This window comes from Oncorhynchus tshawytscha, linkage group LG31 (assembly GCF_018296145.1).
Source record: "Oncorhynchus tshawytscha isolate Ot180627B linkage group LG31, Otsh_v2.0, whole genome shotgun sequence".
NCBI classification, from domain to species: Eukaryota; Metazoa; Chordata; class Actinopteri; order Salmoniformes; family Salmonidae; genus Oncorhynchus; species Oncorhynchus tshawytscha.
This window is the reverse complement of record NC_056459.1, coordinates 19,023,322-19,043,046: the sequence shown is the minus strand read 5'-3', so window position 1 is coordinate 19,043,046 and position 19,725 is coordinate 19,023,322. Positions and strand designations below refer to the sequence as shown.

The 19,725-nt window shown below is 41.5% G+C and overlaps 1 protein-coding gene across 2 annotated transcripts in view; it reads left to right on the top strand.

The window, feature by feature from the left end:
- The window catches only part of LOC112229547 (mannosyl-oligosaccharide 1,2-alpha-mannosidase IA), a 28,233-nt gene extending 9,172 nt beyond the window's left edge, over positions 1 to 19,061 (top strand). Inside the window, exons 6-12 of one of the 2 annotated variants that reach the window (XM_024395443.2) lie at positions 2,226 to 2,349; positions 2,527 to 2,620; positions 2,768 to 2,883; positions 3,171 to 3,390; positions 15,740 to 15,912; positions 18,092 to 18,207; positions 18,551 to 19,061. In XM_024395443.2, coding sequence (XP_024251211.1) covers positions 2,226 to 2,349; positions 2,527 to 2,620; positions 2,768 to 2,883; positions 3,171 to 3,390; positions 15,740 to 15,912; positions 18,092 to 18,207; positions 18,551 to 18,689 — 982 coding nt within the window. In that variant the 3' untranslated portion in view covers positions 18,690 to 19,061. The remainder of the gene's footprint in view (positions 1 to 2,225; positions 2,350 to 2,526; positions 2,621 to 2,767; positions 2,884 to 3,170; positions 3,391 to 15,739; positions 15,913 to 18,091; positions 18,208 to 18,550) is intronic. The other variant, XR_006080569.1, reaches the window with a different exon arrangement.
- The last annotated feature ends 664 nt before the right edge of the window (positions 19,062 to 19,725 follow it).

Sequence of the window (19,725 nt, the reverse complement as noted above, 5' to 3'; positions counted from 1 at the left end):
GTAAATAGATTGCAGGACTATATATCATGATCTAATTAGTTGCAGTGTGTCATCATGCATTACACTTGATGAACTCTGGATTTATCTAATCCCGGTAATACTATTAAAATCACAGTGGAAAAGACATTTGGATCGGAGCGAGAGAGGAAATCCACCCTGTTCATTTTTACTCAAAACGCATTTTCACTGCAGAAGTGAGAGTCATTATATTCAGTTTTGCCTGATGGCCCAGCTCTCCCTCCTAGTCCCTAGGGAAAGTAAGTGTGAAGACAGTGAGAAGTGTGAAGCAATCTGCCATGGCCATTAGAGGGAGGGTAAGCTAAGCTGGTGCTCCTGGCAGCCTGTCAGCTTCCCTCTCCCCAGCTGTCAGTCAAAGGCATATGTGGGATCGATGTGTCAGGTGTCTGGGAATGACAGAGGCTCAGAGTGGAGGAAGATCAACATCCCCCTCCTCCTCCAGATCTAAATATAGAATATTATGGAAGGGAATGAGGAACAGGTCTGGGTCGAAGAGAAAGACTAACAGGTCAGGATCTGCTCCTAATCTATCGCAGAATAGACTCTTGTCATCATGATTATTCTCCAGGTTCTTTTATCAGAAAGACAAAATAATATTTCAGACATGAACTGTGCTGTTTGCTGACAACTGGACAAAAAGAAGGATATCCAAGACACAACTATAGATTGTCTCAGCCTATAATGGTAATTCTATCCAATCAACGCTTTTCTGTCACAACAAGTACTTATCCGCCTAGCCAATCAAGGCTTGTCACAGTTAGAAATGATTATTCTGTGTGATCAAAGCTGGTTAGAGCTTACCGCATATAATTCTGTCTGACTACAGCTACCTCCAATAAACACTGAAATAATAAGCCTGTGAAATTACTCATTTTAGGGCAAGACACTGATATTTCCACCATGTGCATTAGAGAGCATGATAGCCAGCACCTTTGCAGAAGAGCAGAGAAAATGATACATTAGTACATAAATATTACGTAGCCAATTTGAGTTGGATGTAAGTTATTCAGCTAACCATGGTGCGAATTACGGGGGAGTCGGGGGCTCAGCTCCCCTGAATGAGATGTTAAATCCCCTAAAAAAAAAATCCTCATTTTGTCTGTCCTAGTTGAAGTGTACCTATGATGAAAATTACAGGCCTCTCTCATATTTTTAAGTGGGAGAACTTGCACAATTGGTGGCTGACTAAATACTTTTTTGCCCCACTGTATTTGAGGTTCATGGTAATACACATTGTAGCCTAGTCTAGTAAGTTGACAGTGTGTGTGTTAGGGTGAGCATCTCGTTTTTCACAGGACAGTTTCAGCCCCATTTCAGGTGTCCCAAATACAAAAAATATAAATTTGTCAGCAAGACACATCAATTAATTTAGGCCTAATCAATGGCAATCACTGAATGACATTAGACACACTTTTTGGTGTTTTGTAACAGATGTCTATTTCCATTCATCAAATGCCATGCAGTTTGAATGCTGGAATTATTTTGTAGTAGACAAACATGCCTACCTTTTTTGAAGTGATTTGTTTGACAGTCAGATGAAAATATCATGACTGGTTGTGTTCATGCCACATTAAAAGGAAATTCATTTTTACTGTTTAAATGACCTCTTTATTATTAGGCCTATATATAAAAAATACACAGACTCCTGGATGTCCAGTTGTAATTCAGCTAACCGAACAATATTAGCAACTTCACCCTCACATTTCAACAAATGTAGAACTTGCAAATTGGTAGGATCATTGTGTTCATAAAATTCTGAATGTGCCCAATGCATAATTTGTGTTATTGCTGGTACAACTTCTACAATACAGTAGGCAGGTTTCAAATGTTACATTTCTCTTGCCTGGTTACCCAGACTCCTTGCACCAGCAAAACACTACGCCGTGCCCACAGACTTCTCCGGAATGGTTCTGGATCTGAGTACCTCCCCGACGCTTCACCGAATGTGAACAAGTTCGGGGTTGTCTGATTGGTCCAGAAACAGAATGGGTTGGGCTAGAGCCAAAACACACGTGGGCAGTTTGAATAATCGTAATTGGCTTGGATACTCTGATTGGTTGGAGACGATTCAATCGCTCCACGTCACCACAAACGACTTCAATGATGGCTGTCTCAGACTAAAGTATGTAGCAAACGACAAAGCAGCAGAAGAATTTAGTGTGAGTTGTCAGGCTAGCATTTCTCTCTCATGTCTGTTCCTGTTTTAGTGATTCCAAGAGGTGGTCCGGAGGGGATTTGGGGAGGAGCAGTGTTCTAGCAGAGTTTGGAACCCTGCATCTGGAGTTTGTTCATCTGTCAGAACTCACCAATGATCCCATTTATACCGAGAAGGTGAGTGCTGTAACTCCACAAGCCTCAGATATAATGCTTTTGTTTTCAAGTCTTTAAAATCAGATGTAATGTGAAAATAACACGTACTTAGAAAGAATACCCCATATTGAGCTCAACTGTTAAATAAATGAACTTGTTTTTTGTCTCTCTCGCCCTCTTGCTTCTCTACACCCTCAGGTTATGAATATTAGGAAACACCTGAACCAGCTGGACAAGCCACGTGGCCTCTACCCAAACGCTCTCAACCCAGTCAGTGGGAATTGGGAACAGCGTAAGTCACCATCTGACTATTGAGTGACTGCAGTCCTTCATTAAACTAAGAGGAATACATTGTTCTTTGATGTTATTGTCCTGTCTGCGAACAGCCACTTGTGGTACATGGCATGGCAGATCATGCGTTATTGCTTATCTTTTTCAGATTATGTCTCCATTGGGGCCCTTGGTGACAGTTTCTACGAGTATCTAATAAAATCCTACCTGATGTCAGACAGGACAGATGAAGTTGCCAAAAGAATGTACTATGCTGCACTGGAGGTACACATACCAGTCTATGGCCAGTCAATGGTTGCATGCTATGCCATATAATGCTATAACAGCAGAAAAGCAATAGGTGAAGCGTGAGAACAAGAACAGAACCATAGAACAGAGCAGGAAAAGAGAAGAGAGATCGTGAAAAGAGGCAAAGACATTTGATGAAAAATATTTTTTTTTTTACTAATATCAATTTACCAACATTTCTGAAAATGGATATATCGCGTTTTGGAATGAAACTCTTCACATGTGGTTTACTAATGATACCCATCTACTGTACACTGCTTTAGGCCATAGAGAATAACCTAGTCCAGAGGTCTCCTGGGGGGCTGATCTACGTGGCTGAGTGGAGAGGGGGTATCCTGGATCACAGGATGGGTCACCTGGCCTGCTTCTCTGGAGGGATGATCGGGATCGGGGCTGAACACGGCAGTCCAGAGACTAGGCAGCACCAACTGGACCTGGCTGCTAACATCACCCATACCTGCCACGAGTCCTACAGGCGTACACGTAGGAACACATCTATATATATATACTCAAAACACAGTTCAAAGCCCAATCAAATGCCTTACAGTGTGTTGTAATTGACATGCTGTCATGGCATATTCACAATTCATTAGTTGAAGTCTTAACAGTTTTTACTATAGGGCCCCACAAAGAGGATGGATTCAAAATAAATCGCCATTAGTTAATGCTTTTTTAATCAAGGTTTTTCTATTTGGCTTTTCAGTATTTTACAGGCGAAGGGCGAAAACAAAAAACAAATCCTCTACCACTCTCAGTCCTATGCTCCAACAAAGCCCCACCCCCAACCAGATATGGCATTACAGCATTAGTTATTGCTTGACAGGTTTAATAGTTAGTCACCTGTAAAGGTGTTAACAGTAAGAATCCACTAAAAGGATGGACTAATGATGAATTACTATTAGTTAATACTTAACAAGCTTTCAGAAATAGCATGATCAATAACAAAACAATAACATTGTCACATCTCTTACATAACATTAAATAGCATTACACATTTTATTCAATTTCATTGCCTTAGATATTTACCTGACACAACTAAGTCATATGGGAACTTAAGTACGAAGTTAGGGGTTTGAGAAAATGTTTGAGGGACATTCATATTGCCATTGTATGTGAAAAGGTGTCACCCTGATCTCTGAAGGCCTGTGTAGGTGTCACCATGATCTCTCTGAAGGCCTGTGTAGGTGTCACTCTGATCTCTCTGAAGGCCTGTGTAGGTGTCACGCTGTATGCCGTCATACTCATCAGGGTCTGCGAAGATGTTGTCAAGGGTTTCATAAATAGAGGCTCTGGTCCTCACACTCACATCTGACCGCACTAACTCCTCTGACATCACTTCCTATTCTAACATCACTTCCTTCTCTGACATCACTTCCTGCTTCTCCTCTTCAGTGTACAGTAGATGAGAACTGAAGCTTTAGCAGCCAGGGCAGTGCCCACCACAGCCAGTACAGAAAGCAAAACAGACACTGTGAAGACACACCTATGTTAATGTCCAAGAGGGTAGAGTTCTGAGCTCATATCTTGTTCTCAGCCATACAGTAGTACTGGATCATGTCTCCCAGACTGACACTTATGTACTGTTCTCTTCCTTCTCCTGTCTGTATGACTTCAGTCCCATTGCTCATGTACCACGTTTAAGACTTCACTGGTGGGTTGGCATCACTGCTGCAGGTCAGAGTCACGGACTGCCCTCCTCTATTTTACCACTGACTGACACTGAAGTGTTCTTGGGGCCATATTTCACAATAAGTAAAATTCTCGAAGCCTCTTATAATAGAGAAGTAGCTGCCTGAATGCCCTTTTCTGACTGCCTGTAGAAACGTGACCTTGGACTTGGACTAAGTAACTAAAGTTTGGACAGGAAGTCTTGCAGAAGGAGATCAGGACTGATTTTCCCTCCTTTGCAGTGGGAGGAGTAACTTTTACTTGTATGTTTGTAACAGACAGATGGATGGATCACGGTATGACGTACCGTACCCCCTTGCTTTTTAAACGTGAATTTGTTCTCTTTCTCCTTGTTACCATGGTGCTCTTCCCGATCCGGGAAGTCCAAATATTTGAAAACCATTTTTGACCATATTGTGTGATGGTTTGAATGCTGGGATAATTTTATATTTTTATTTGACCTTTATTTAACTAGGCAAGTCAGTTAAGAACAAATTCTTATTTTCAATGATGGCCTAGGAACAGTGGGTTAACTGCCTGTTCAGGGGCAGAACGACAGATTTGTACCTTGTCAGCTCGGGGATATGAACTTGCAACCTTTCGGTTACTAGTCCAACGCTCTAACCACTAGGCTACCCTGCTGCCCCATAATTCGTAATTGCAAGGGATTTTGACAGGTATCTCTATGAAGGCGCAGATGGTCTTGTGTTTATTACATCCCAGCAGTTACCAAGGAGACATGCAGGAGAGTGAAGATCCTCACATCCTTTTACGGCACAGGAGTAACCGCCTGCTTCCTCACTGCGGACTGGGTCTAGGTAAAGGCTGATGTTCAGGGTTTGGTAAATGTTGCCCATTCTTGTACCAGATGTTTCTGGCTTATAGAAGATTCCCCCAAATGTCATGAAGCCACTCAAAACGTCTGTAACACCCTTTCGTCATCTGTGAAGTCTTCGGGAATGGTCTTGTCCTTACATTTCTTATTGCTGCCATTGTTAAACCAGACTAAGTCACCTGTCCGCAAAAAGTCAGCATCGGGGAAATTGTAGTTCATGTTCACTGACGAACCCTCTTAAGGCACAAACTTTCTTCTCATTGCAAATCACTGCATCTACATTCGACAGACTGGCTATAAAGAGGAACAGTCCTGCAAACATGCTTCTTGCCAAAGTGACGGGCATCAGTTAGAATGTGAAAGGGAGATCCTCCGATACCTACCAACTTACTGGCAGTGCAGTTGAACAAAGTGTTAGTTTGAGATTGTGTCCTAATACCTAATGGAAGCCAAGCTTCAGTTTCTGATACAGATCTGATTTCCTGTTAACCTGTGTTTATCAAGATGCATAACTCACAGGGTGGACATTGAGGCTATAATGAGTTATATATTCATAGGTCCACATAAAAATCAATGTACAGTGCATTCAAATCAAACTTTATTTGCCACATGTGCCGAATACAACAGGTTTAAACTTTACCGTGAAATGCTTACTTACAAGCCCTTAACCAACAGTGCAGTTCAAGAGATCAAGAAGAAGAAAATATTTACCAAGTAGACTAAAATAAAAAAGTAATAATAAAAAGTAACACAATAAGAAAAACAATAACAAGGCTATATACTGTACAGGTGGCACCAGTACTGAGTCAGTGTGCAGGGGTACAGGCTAGTTGAGGAAATCTGTACATGTAGGTGGGGGCAAAGTGACTGCATAGGTAAGAAACAAGCAGGGAGTAGCAGCAGTGTACACAAGGTAAGGGGTGGAGGGTCAATGTAAATTGTCCAGTGGTGATTTTTATGAATTGTTCAGCATTCCAATGGCTTTGGGGTAGAAGCTGTTGAGGAGCCTTTTGGTCCATGCGCTCTGGGACCGGAGTGCTTGGGTGACTGGAGTCTCTGACAATTTTATGGGCTTTCCTCTGACACAGCCTATTATATAGGTCCTGGATGGCAGGAAGTTTGGTCCCAGTGATGTACTGGGCCATTCGTACTACCCTCTGTAGCGCCTTACGGTCAGATGCCGAGCAGTTGCCATACCAGGCTTTGATGCAACCGGTCAGGATGCTCTCGATGGTGCAGGGGGCCCATGCCAAATCTTTCTCAGTCTCCTGAGGGGGAAAAAGTTTTGTTGTGCCCTCTTTACGACTGTCTTGGTATGTTTGGACCATGATAGATCATTGGTGATGTGGACACCAAGGAACATGAAACTCTCAACCTGCTCCACTACAGCCTCATCGATGTTAAACAACTTCTTTGGGATGGGGGCAGCATTTTCACTTTTGGATGAAAAATGTGCCCAGAGTAAACTGCCTCCTACTCAGTCCCAGATGTTAATATATGCATATTATTATTAGTATTGGATAGAAAACACTCTGAAGTTTCTAAAACTGTTTGAATGATGTCTGTGAGTATAACAGAACTCATATGGCAGGCAAAAACCCAAGAAAAGATCCAAACAGGAAGTGGGAAATCTAAGGTTTGTAGTTTTTGAACTCAGCCCCTATCAAATACACAGTGGGATATGGGTCATTTTGCTCTTCCTAAGGCTTCCACTAGATGTCAACCATCTTTAGAATGTTATTTCAGGCTTCTACTGTGAATGGGTCCGAATGAGAAGGGATTGAGTCAGAGGTCTGGCAGCAGCCTCGATCTCAGTCACGTGCATTCACATGAGAGGTAGCTCTCGTTCCATTGCTTTTCTACAGACAATGGAATTCTCCGGTTGGAACATTATTGAACATTTATGATAAAAACATCCTAAAGATTGATTCTATACGTAGTTTGATATGTTTCTACGACCAGTAATATAACTTTTTAAACTTTTCGTTCGGCTGGACCTGAACGCGTGTTTGGATTTGTTTACCAAACGCCCTAACAAAAGAAGCTATTTGGACATAAATTATTAACTTTATCAAACAAATCAAACATTTTATTGTGGAACTGGGATTCGTGGGAGTGCATTCTGATGAAGATCATCAAAGGTAAGTGAATATTTATAATGCTATTTCTGACTAATGTTGACTGCGCAACATGGCGGATATTTATTTTGGCTGGGTTTGGGCTCTGAGCTCCGTACTCAGATTATTGCATGGTATGCTTTTTCTGTAAAGTTTTTAAAAAATCTGACACAGTGGTTGCATTAACTTTTTATTGCTGCAGAGGCAGTATTGAGTAGCTTGGATGAAAAGGTGCCCATTGTAAACGGCCAGCTCCTCAGTCTCCGTTGCTAATATATGCATATTATTATTAGTATTGGATAGAAAACACTCTAAAGTTTCCAAAACTGTCAAAATATTATCTGTGAGTATAACAGAACTGATATTGCAGGTGAAACCCTGAGGAAAATCAAAACAGGAAGTGGCTTCTATTTTGAAAACTCCATGTTCCAGAGCCTCCCTTTGCTGGATTTAAAGGGATATTGAACCAGATTCCTTTTCCTATCGCTTCATCAAGGTGTCAACAGTCTTCAGACATAGTTTCAGGCTTTTATTTAGAAAAATGAGCCAGAAAGATAACATTGCGTCAAGTGGTCACATGAGTTTTGCTCGCGCAACAGAGTTTGGACAGCTATTGCTTTTCCCTCTCCTACTGTGAAAGACATTTGCGGTTGATATATTATCGATTATATATTTTAAAAACAACCTGAGGATTGATTATAAAAAACGTTTGACATGTTTCTGTGGACATTATGGAAACTATTTGGAATTTGTCTGCGTTGTCGTGACCGCTCTTTCCTGTGGATTTCTGAACATAACGCACCAAACAAACAGAGGTATTTTGGATATAAAAATCATCTTTATGGACCAAACGGAACATTTTGTTGTGTAACTGGGAGTCTCGTGAGTGAAAACATCCGAAGATCATCAAAGGTAAACGATTAATTTGATTGCTTTTCTGATTTTCGTGACCGAGCTACCTGATGCTAAGTGTACTTAATGTTTATGATGCGATCAATAAACTTACACAAACGCTTGGATTGCTTTCGCTGTAAAGCATCATTTCAAAATCTGACACGACAGGTAGATTAACAAAAGGCTAAGCAGTGTTTTCCTATATTGCACTTGTGATTTCATGAATATAAATATTTATAGTAATATTTATTTTATGTAGCGCTATGCTATTCAGCGGTTGTTGATGACACTTATCCCGATATCGGGATTGCAGCCATAACAAGTTAAGGAGAAGTGTATCTAAAGTTCCATGCATAACACTTGAATTTTCATCAACATTTATAATGAGTGTTTCTGTGAATTGATGTGGCTCTCTGCAAAATCACTGCATGTTTTGGAACTACTGAACCTAACACGCCAATGTAAAATGAGATTTTTGGATATAAATATGCACTTTATAGAACAAAACATGCATGTATTGTGTAACATGAAGTCCTATGAGTGTCATCTGATGAAGATCATTAAAGGTTAGTGATTAATTTTTATCTCTATTTGTACTTTTTGTGACTCCTCTCTTTGGCTGGAAAAATGGATGGGTCTTTCTGTGACTTGGTGGTGACCTAACATCGTTTGTGGAGCTTTCGCTGTAAAGATTTTTTTTAAACAGTCACTGTGGCTGGATTAACGAGAATTGTATCTTTAAAATGGTGCCTAGTACTTGAATGTTTGAGAAATTTGATTTATGAGATTTCTGTTGATTTGTATTTGGCACCCTGCAATTTCATTGGCTGTTTCACAGCCAGTCCTAGACAGGTTTCCTGTAGTCCACGATCAGGTCTTTGTCTTGCTCATATTGAGGGAGAGGTTGTTGTCCTGGCACCACACTGCCAGTTCTCTGACCTCTTCCCTATGGGCCGTCTCATCGTTGTCGGTGATCAGGCCTACCACTGTTGTGTCGTCAGCAAACTTAATGGTGGTGTTGGAGTCGTGTTTGGCTACGCAGTTGTGGGTGAACAGGGAATACAGGAGGGGACTAAGTACACACCCCAAAGGGGCCCCGGTATTAAGGATTAGCGTGGCAGACGTGTTGTTGCTTACTCTTACCACCTGGGTGCGGCCCGTCAAAGTCCAGGATCCAGTTGCAGAGGGAGGTGTTTAATCCCAGAGTCTTTAGCTTAGTGATGAGCTTCGTGGGCACTATGGTGTTGAACACTGAACTGTTGTCAATGAACAGCATTCTCACATAGGTGTTCATTTTGTCCAGGTGAGGAAAGGCGGTGTGGAGTGAGTTTGAGATTGCGTCATCTATGGATCTGTTGAGGCGGTATGCGAATTGGAGTTGGTCTAGGGTGTCCGGGAGGATACTGTTGATGGGAGCCATGACCAGCCTTTCGAAGCACTTCATGGCTACCGACGTGAGTGTCACGGGGCGGTAATCATTTAGGCAGGTTACCTTCGCTTCCTTGGGCACAGTGACTATGGTGGCCTGCTTGAAACATGTAGGTATTACAGACTCGGTCCGGGAGAGGTTGAAAATGTCAGTGTAGACACTTGACAGTTGGTCTGTGCATGCTTTGAGTACACGTCCTGGTAATCCGTCTGGCCCAGTGGCTTTGTGAATTTTCACCTGTTTTAAAGGTTTTTTTCACAACGGCTACCGAGAGCGTTATCACACAGTCATCCAAGAACAGCTGGTTCTCTGGTGCATATACTTCAGTGTTGCTTGCCTGGAAGCGAGCATGAAAGGCATTTATCTCGTCTGGTAGGCTCGCGTAGCTGGGCAGCTCGCACCTGGGTTTCCCTTTGTAGTCTGTAATAGTTTTCAAGCCCTACCACATCGTACGAGCGTCAGAGCCAGTAGGATTCAATCTTAATCCTGTATTGAAGCTTTGCTTGTTTGATGGTTCGTCTGAGGGCATAGCGGGATTTCTTATAAGCGTCCAGATTAGTCTCCCTTTCCTTGAAGCGGAAGCTCTAGCCTTTAGCTCGATGCAGATGTTGCCTGTATTCCATGGCTTCTGGTTGGGATATGTACGTTCAGTCACTGTGGGGATGACATCATCAATGCACTTATTGATGAAGCTGATGACTGAGGTGCTGTGTTCCTAAATGCCATTAGATGAATCCCGGAACATATTCCAGTCTGTGCTAGCAAAACAGTCATGTAGTGTTGCATCTGCGTCATCTGACCACTTCTGTATTGAGTGAGTCACTGGTACTCCCTGCTTTAGTTTTTGCTTGTAAGCAGGAATCAGGAGGATAGAATTGTGGTTAGATTTGCCAAATGAAGGGTGGGGGAGATCTTTGTATGCATCTCTGTGTGTGGAGCAAAGTTGGGCTAGGATTTTGTTTTCCCTGGTTACACGTGACATGCTGGTAAAAATGTGGTAAAACTGATTTTAAGTTTGCCTGCATTAAAGTCCCCGGCCACTAAGAGCGCCGCTTCTGGGTGAGCATTTTCTTCTTTGATTATGGCCTGATAGAGTTGGTTGAGAGCTGGCTTCGCTTTGTGGTGGTAAATAGACGGCTACGAATAATACAGATGAGAACTCTCTTGGTAGATAGTGTGGTAAGGTACTCTACCTCAGGCGAGCAATACCTCGAGACTTCTTTAATTCTTGATACTACCCATCCCGCATGCGGGAGCGTAACGTAGCCTCAAACTAATTAGCATAACGCAGCGGACGTAAATCTAACTAGAAAATGTTCCTATTCATGAAAATCACAAATGAAATATATTGAGACACAGCTTAGCCTTTTGTTAATCACACTGTCATCTCAGATTTTTAAAATATGCTTTACAGCCAACGCTAGACAAGCATTTGTATAAGTTTATCATGGCATAATGCTATGGCTAGGCTCTGCTAGCATCAGGCAACATTTTCACAAAAATAAGAAAAGCAATCAAATTAAATAATTTACCTTTGAAGAACTTCGGATGTTTTCACTCAGGAGACTCCCAGTTAGATAGCAAATGTTCTTTTTTCCAAAAATATTATTTTTGTAGGCAAAATAGCTCCGTTTGTTCTTCACGTTTGGCTGAGAAATCGACCGGAAAATGCAGTCACTACAACGCCGAACTTTTTTCCAAATTAGCTCCATAATATTGACAGAAACATGGCAAACGTTGTTCAGAATCAATCCTCAAGGTGTTTTTCACATATATATTCGATAATATATCCATCGGGACAATTGGTTTCTCATAAGAAGCGATTGGAAAAATGGCTACTTGTGTACTTTACGCAAGATGTTCTGCCGGAGCCATCATGTGACCACTTGCTAAATGTGGTCCCTTACGGCTATTCTTCAACATAAATGCGTGAAAAGACGTCACAATGCTGTAGACACCTTGGGGAATACGTAGAAAACGTAAGCTCATTCGTAGCTCATTCACAGCCATATAAGGAGTCATTGGCATGAGGCGGTTTCAAAAAATGCGGCACTTCCTGATTGGATTTTTATCTGGGTTTCGCGTGTAACATCAGTTCTGTTGCACTCACAGACAATATCTTTGCAGTTTTGGAAACGTCAGAGTGTTTTCTATCCAAAGCTGTCAATTATATGCATAGTCGAGCATCTTGACGTGACAAAATATCCCGTTTAAAACGGGAACGTTTTTTATCCAAAAATGAAAATACTGCCCCCTAGTTATAAAAGGTTAATATTAGACATCGCGCACCAGCTGTTATTGACAAAAAGACACACACCCCCACCCCTCGTCTTACCAGAGGTAGCGTCTCTGTTCTGCCGGTGCATGGAAAATCCCGCCAGCTCTATATTGTCTTTTTCTTCGTTCAGTTACGTCTTGGTGAAACATATGTTATTTTTTAAATATTTTTTTACCTTTTATTTAACTAGGCAAGTCAGTTAAGAACAAATTCTTATTTTCAATGACAGCCTACGAACAGTGGGTTAACTGCCTGTTCAGGCAGTTAACCCAACCTTCCGGTTACTAGTCCAACGCTCTAACCACTAGGCTACCCTGCCGCCCCTAATAGTAGGTCATCAATTTAATTTTCTAACGATTGCATGTTAGCAAGGAGAATGGAAGGCATTGGGAGTTTACTCGCTTGCCTCCGGCTTCTCAGAAAGATCCCCGATTTGCTTCCCCTTTTCCTGCGTCTTTTCTTCACATAAACGGCATGGATCTGGGCCTGTTCCATTGAAAGCAGGACATCCTTCTCGTCAGACTCATTAAAGGAAAAAGTTTCTTCCAGTCTGTGTTGAGTAATCGCTTTTCTGATGTCCAGAAGTTATTTTTGGTCATAAGCGACGGTAGCAGCAACATTATGTACACAATAAGTTTTTTTAAAAATAATAATAATTAAGTTACACAAAAGGCACAACAAAAAAAAATTGCACAATTGTTTTGGAGAACGTAAAATGTCAGCCATGTTCTTTGGCTTTTTCCACATTTTGTTATGTTACAGCCTTATTCTGAAATGGATGAAATCGTTTTCCCCCCTCAAATCTATACAATACCCCATAATGACAAAGCAAAAACGTTTTTTTCTCAATTTTTGCTAATTTATTTTATAAAACAACAACTGAAATATCACATTTACAAAAGTATTCAGACCCTTTACTCAGTACTTTGTTGAAGCACCTTTGGCAGTGATTACAGCCTCGAGTCTTCTTGGGTATGACGCTACAAGCTTGGCACACCAGTATTTGTGGATATTCTCCCATACTTCTCTGCAAATCCTCTCAAGCTCTTTCAGGTTGGATGGGGAGCGTCACTGCACAGCTATTTTCAGGTCTCTTCAGAGATGTTAGATCGGTTCATGTCCGGGCTCTGGCTGGGCCACTTAAGGACATTGAGACTTGTCCCGAAGCCACTCCAGCGTTGTCTTGGCTGTGTGCTTAGGGTCGTTGTCCTGTTGGAAGGTGAACCTTTGCCTCAGTCTGATAACCTGCTTCAGAGGGCTCAGGATTTCATCAAGAATCTCTCTGTACTTTGCTCCGTTCATCTTTCCCTCGACCCTGACTAGTCTCCCAGTCCCTGCCACTGAAAAACATCCCCACAGCTTGATGCTGCCACCACCATGCTTGATGATTAATATAAATAGAATGCACCTGAGCTCAATTTCAAGTCTGATAGCAAAGTTTTATTTTTTTATAAATCTGAAAAGAAATCTAAAACTCTGTTTTCACTTTGTCGTTATGGGGTATTTTGTGTAGATTGATAAGGATTTTTTTTAAATCCATTTTAGAATATAGATGTATTGTAACAAAATGTGGAAAAAGTCAAGTGGTCTGAATACTTTCCAAATGCACTGTATACAGTACCAGTTAAAAGTTTGGACACACCTACTCAGTCTAGGGTTTTTCTTTATTTTCCGATTTTCTACATTGAAGAATAATTGTAAAGACATCAAAACTATGAAATAACATATGGAATCATGTTGTAACTAAAGTGTTAAACAAATCAAAATATATTTTATATTTGAGATTCTTCAAAGTAGGTACCCTTTGCCTTGATGACAGTTTTGCACACTCTTGGCATTCTTTCAACCACCTTCATGAGGTAGTCACCTGGAATGCATTTCAATTAACAGGTTTGCCTTGTTAAAAGATCGTTTGTGGAATTGCTTTCCTTCTTAATGCGTTTGAGTAAATCAGTTGTGTTGTGACAAGGTAGGGGTGGATTACAGAAGATAGCCCTATTTGGTAAAATACCAAGTCCATATTATGGCAAGAACAACTCAAGTAAGCAAAGAGAAACGACAGTCCATCATTACATTAAGACATGAAGGTCAGTCAATCCGGAAAATGTCAAGAACTTTGAAAGTTTCTTCAAGTGCAGTCGCAAAAACAATCAAGCGCTATGATGAATCTGGATCACATGAGAACCGCCACAGGAAAAGAAGAGCCAGAGTTACCTCTGCTGCAGAGGATAAGTTCATTAGAGTTAACTGCACCTCAGATTGCAGCCCAAATAAATGCTTCACAGACACACCTCAACTGTTCAAGGAGACTGTGTGAATCAGGCCTTCATGGTCAAATTTCTGCAAAGAAACCACTACTAAAGGACACCAATAATAAGAAGAGACTTGCTTGGACCAAGAAACACAAGCAATGGACATTGGACTGGTGAAAATCTGTCCTTTGTTCTGATGAATCCAGGTGTGAGATTTTTGGTTCCAGACACCGTGTCTTTGTGAGATGCCGAGTAGGTGAAAGGATGATCTCCGCATGTGTGGTTCCAACCGTGAAGCATGGAGGAGGAGGTGTGATGGTGTGGTAGTGCTTTGCTGGTGACACTGTCAGTGATTTATTTAGAATTCAAGGCACACTTAGCCAGCATGGCAACCACAGCATTCAACAGTGATACGACATCCCATATGGTTTGCGCTAAGTTCAACTATCGTTTGTTTTTCAACGGGACAATGACTCAAAACACACCTCCAGACTGTGTAAGGGCTATTTGACCAAGGAGGGTGATGGAGTGCTGCATCAGATGACCTGGCCTCCACAATCACCCGAACTCAACCCAATTGTGATGGTTTGGGATTAGTTGGAGGAAAAGCAGCCAACAAGTGCTCAACATATGTGGGAACTCTTTCAAGAATGTTGGAAAAGCATTCCTCGTGAAGATGGTTGAGAGAATGCCAACGCTGTGCAAAGCTGTCATCAAGGCAAAGGGTGGTTACTTTGAAGAATATACAGTATGTTTTGATTTGTATAACACCTTTTTGGTTACTACATGATTCCATATGTGTTATTTCATAGCTATGATGTCTTATTATAGTACAATGTAGAAAATAGTCCAAATAAAAACCCTTTTAATGAGTAGGTGTGTCCAAACATTTGACTGGTACTGTGTTTACAGATATGCATATGGGTAGCCTATAGACATCCAGGGACATCTAGTGTAGAAGTATATTTATATAAGTATAAAGTATTATAAGAGCATATGCAAGTAGTTGCAGGGAATAAAGTTAACCTGTAAGATTGTAGGGTGTGATCTAGTTGTAACGCTCCCTTCTCTAGGTACATACTGCCCAGGGATTGAACCCCGGTCTCAATCCCTGAGTTTAGCACCTTGGCAGAAACAATTGTATTCATACAGCTTTCTCTCTAATATGATTATTCTCCAGCATATTACATAATTATGCACAATAATAAAATATTAAATATGCACAATACAAAAAATATGCACAATATGACAAATATGAAATATATGCATATCCAGTGTTTCCTCAACAAGTGCTGGAGATCAAACAATACATTTAGCATAATGCATTGTCCATTCTAATCCAACCTAAAAATCCAACAGCCACTAAGCTGGGCCCAGAGGTGTTCCGGTTTGATGATGGAGCGGAGGCCACAGCACCCAGAGTAAACGAAAGGCATTACATCCTGAGGCCAGAGGTCGTGGAGAGCTACATGTACATGTGGAGACTGACCCATGACCCCAAGTACAGAGAGTGGGGCTGGGAGGCTCTGGAGGTGAGGCCATACATTTACAGTGCCTTCGGGAACGTATTCAGGGAGTAGTATATAGCGTTGTACGAGATCTTCAGTTTCTTGGCCATTTCTCGCATGGAATAGCCTTCATTTCTCAGAATAGAATGGACTGACGAGTTTCAGAAGAAATGTCTTTGTTTCTGGCCATTCTGAGCCTGTAATTGAACCCACAAATGCTGATGCTCCAGATACTCAACTAGTGTAAAGAAGGACAGTTGTATTGCTTCTTTATCAGCACAACAGCTTTCAGCTGTGATAACATAAGTGCAAAATGGTTTTCTAATGATCAATTAGCCTTTTAAAATGATATACTTGGATTAACTAACACAATGTGCTTTTGGAACACAGGAGTGATGGTTGCTGATAATGAGCCTTGGTATGCCTATTTAGATATTCCATTAAAATTCAGTCGTTTCCAGCTACAGTAGTCATTTACAACATTAACAATGTCTACACTGTATTTCTGATTTAATGGACAAAAACATTAGCTTTTCTTTCAAAAACAAGGCCATTTCTAAGTGACCCCAAACTTTTGAACTTTAGTGTAAGTGTTCAGACCCTTTACTCAGTACTTTGTTATAGCACTTTTTGCAGCGATTACAGCCTGGTGTCTTCTTGGGTATGACGCTACAAGCTTGACACACCTGTATTTGGGGAGTTTCTCCCATTCTTCTCTGCAGATCCTCTTAAGCTCTGTCAAGTTTGATGGTGAGCGTTGCTGCACAGCTATTTTCAGGTCTCTCCAGAGATGTTCGATTGGGTTCAAGTGCGGCCTCTGGCTGGGCCACTCAAGGACATTCAGAGACTTGTCTCGAAGCCACTTCTGCGTTATTTTCACTGTGTGCTTAGGGTCGTTGTCCTGTTGGAAAGTGAACCTTCGCCCCAGTCTGAGGTTGTGAGCGCTCTGGAGCAGGTTTTCATCAAGGATCTCTCTGTACTTTGCTCTGTTCATCTTTCCCTCGATCCTGACTAGTCTCCCAGTCCCTGCCGCTGAAAAACATCCCCACTGCATGATGCTGCCACAACCATGCTTCACCGTAGGGAATGTGCCAGGTTTCCTCCAGACGTGACGCTTGGCATTCAGGCCAAAGAGTTCAATCTTGCTTTCGTCAGACCAGTGATTCCTTGTTTTTCATGGTCTGAGAGTCTTTAGGTGCCTTTTGGCAAACTCCAAGCAGGCTGTCATGTGCCTTTTGCTGAGGAGTGGCTTCCTTCTTCTGGCCACTCTACCATAAAGGCCTAATTGGTGGAGTGCTGCAGAGATGGATGTCCTTCTGGAAGGTTCTCCCATCTCCACAGAGGAACTCTAGAGCTCTGTCAGAGTGGCCATCAGGTTCTTGGTCACCTCCCTGACCAAGGCCCTTCTCCCCCGATTGCTCAGCTTGGCCGAGCAGCCAGCTAAAGGAAGAGTCTTGGTGGTTCAAAACTTATTCCATTTAAGAATCATGGAGGCCACTGTGTTCTTAGGGGCCTTCAGTGCTGCAGAAATGCTTTGGTACCCTTCTCCAGATCTGTGCCTCGACACAATCCTGTCTCGGCGCTCTACGGACAATTCCTACGACGTCATGGCTTGGTTTTTGCTCTGACTTGTACTGTCAACTGTGGGACCTTATATAGACAGGTGTGTGCCTTTCCAAATCATGTCCAATCAATTGAATTTGCCACAGGTGGACTCCAATGAAGTTGTAGAAGCATCTCAAGGATGATCAATGGAAACAGGTTGCACCTGAGCTCAATTTCGAGTCTCATAGCAAAGGGTCTGAATACTTATGTAAATAAGGTATTTCTGTTGTTTATTTGTAAAACATTTGCAAAAAAATCTAAAAATCTGTTTTCGCTTTGTCATTATGGGATATTGTGTGTAGATTGCTGAGGAAATTGTATTTTTAATCCAATTTAGAATAAGGCTGTAACATAAAATATGGGAAAAGTCAAAGGGTCTGAATACTTTCCGAAGGCACTGTATAGCAATGATAAATACATTACAATAAATTGACCTAGGATCCTGTGATATTTTTATTCTCAGCCCATTTTGATAGTGTAGTCCTATGTGTGATTTACCCTAAAATAACCTAACCATAAAACCATCTACATGTAAAATGGAAATGTTGGTCTGATTTTTACGGTTAGTTGAAGATTTGATTGTACTTTTATTTTACAGGCTCTGGAGCAACACTGTCGACTTGCCACAGGGTTCTCTGGTATCATTGATGTCTACGGCCATATAATCCAACACGACAACTTACAGCAGAGTTTCTTTCTGGCAGAAACACTCAAGTGAGTACAGGAAAAGATACAAGCATCACGTGTGTTATCTTTGTCATTTCTCTGTTTTTCATTAGGAATAACCATAACATAACACTATTGTACAGAGTTTGTCATCTCTGTCTGTTTTTACTTTGTCCCTGTCTATATATCTCATCTTAATTGTGTTTTCCTGTCCTCCCTTCTCTATCTTTGTATTTTCTCTGCGCTTTACACTAGCAATAACCATAACATAACGCGATTGTACATTTATTGTATGGAGTTTGTAATATGTGTCAGTGTTTGCTTCCTTTTGTACCTAATTTGAATAGTGTTTTCCTCTCCTCCTCTGTCCTCTTTCTCTGGTGTGTTACAGGTATCTGTACCTGCTGTTCTCTGACGACGATCTCCTGCCTCTGAAGGACTGGGTGTTTAACACAGAAGCACACCCTCTACCTGTCATCCCCAGGAACTGCTCTCAGGAGAAAGGACACAGACCCAATTGGACTCATTGACAGGCTTATAGGGCTCCTTTGAAATGGATCATATATGGTGTATGTTCATTGTCGGGCTTAGCTCCAGTGTTTGGCCCAAACATTTTGCCTTTATGTTTTCATCTCTGAGGCCTGGCCTCAAAAAGCCCTAAGAAATTATTGGGGGCCCCCTTTCTGGCCCTAGTCACTTTGATTAAACTGCATGAGATGGATGGTCAGTGAGACACATATCTCTGTGGATACTGTTGAACTGATTTTGTCTTCAATGTGAAAGCTGTTGTTGTTTCTGTGAATCATCAGAAACCAACAATGAGTATATACAGTGCGTTGCGAAAGTATTCGGCCCCCTTGAACTTTGCGACCTTTTGCCACATTTCAGGCTTCAAACATAAAGATATAAAACTGTATTTTTTTGTGAAGAATCAACAACAAGTGGGACACAATCATGAAGTGGAACGACATTTATTGGATATTTCAAACTTTTTTAACAAATCAAAAACGGAAAAATTGGGCGTGCAAAATTATTCAGCCCCCTTAAGTTAATACTTTGTAGCGCCACCTTTTGCTGCGATTACAGCTGTAAGTCGCTCGGGGTATGTCTCTATCAGTTTTGCACATCGAGAGACTGAAATTTTTTCCCATTCCTCCTTGCAAAACAGCTCGAGCTCAGTGAGGTTGGATGGAGAGCATTTGTGAACAGCAGTTTTCAGTTCTTTCCACAGATTCTCGGTTGGATTCAGGTCTGGACATTGACTTGGCCATTCTAACACCTGGATATGTTTATTTTTGAACCATTCCATTGTAGATTTTGCTTTATGTTTTGGATCATTGTCTTGTTGGAAGACAAATCTCCGTCCCAGTCTCAGGTCTTTTGCAGACTCCATCAGGTTTTCTTCCAGAATGGTCCTGTATTTGGCTCCATCCATCTTCCCATCAATTTTAACCATCTTCCCTGTCCCTGCTGAAGAAAAGCAGGCCCAAACCATGATGCTGCCACCACCATGTTTGACAGTGGGGATGGTGTGTTCAGGGTGATGAACTGTGTTGCTTTTACGCC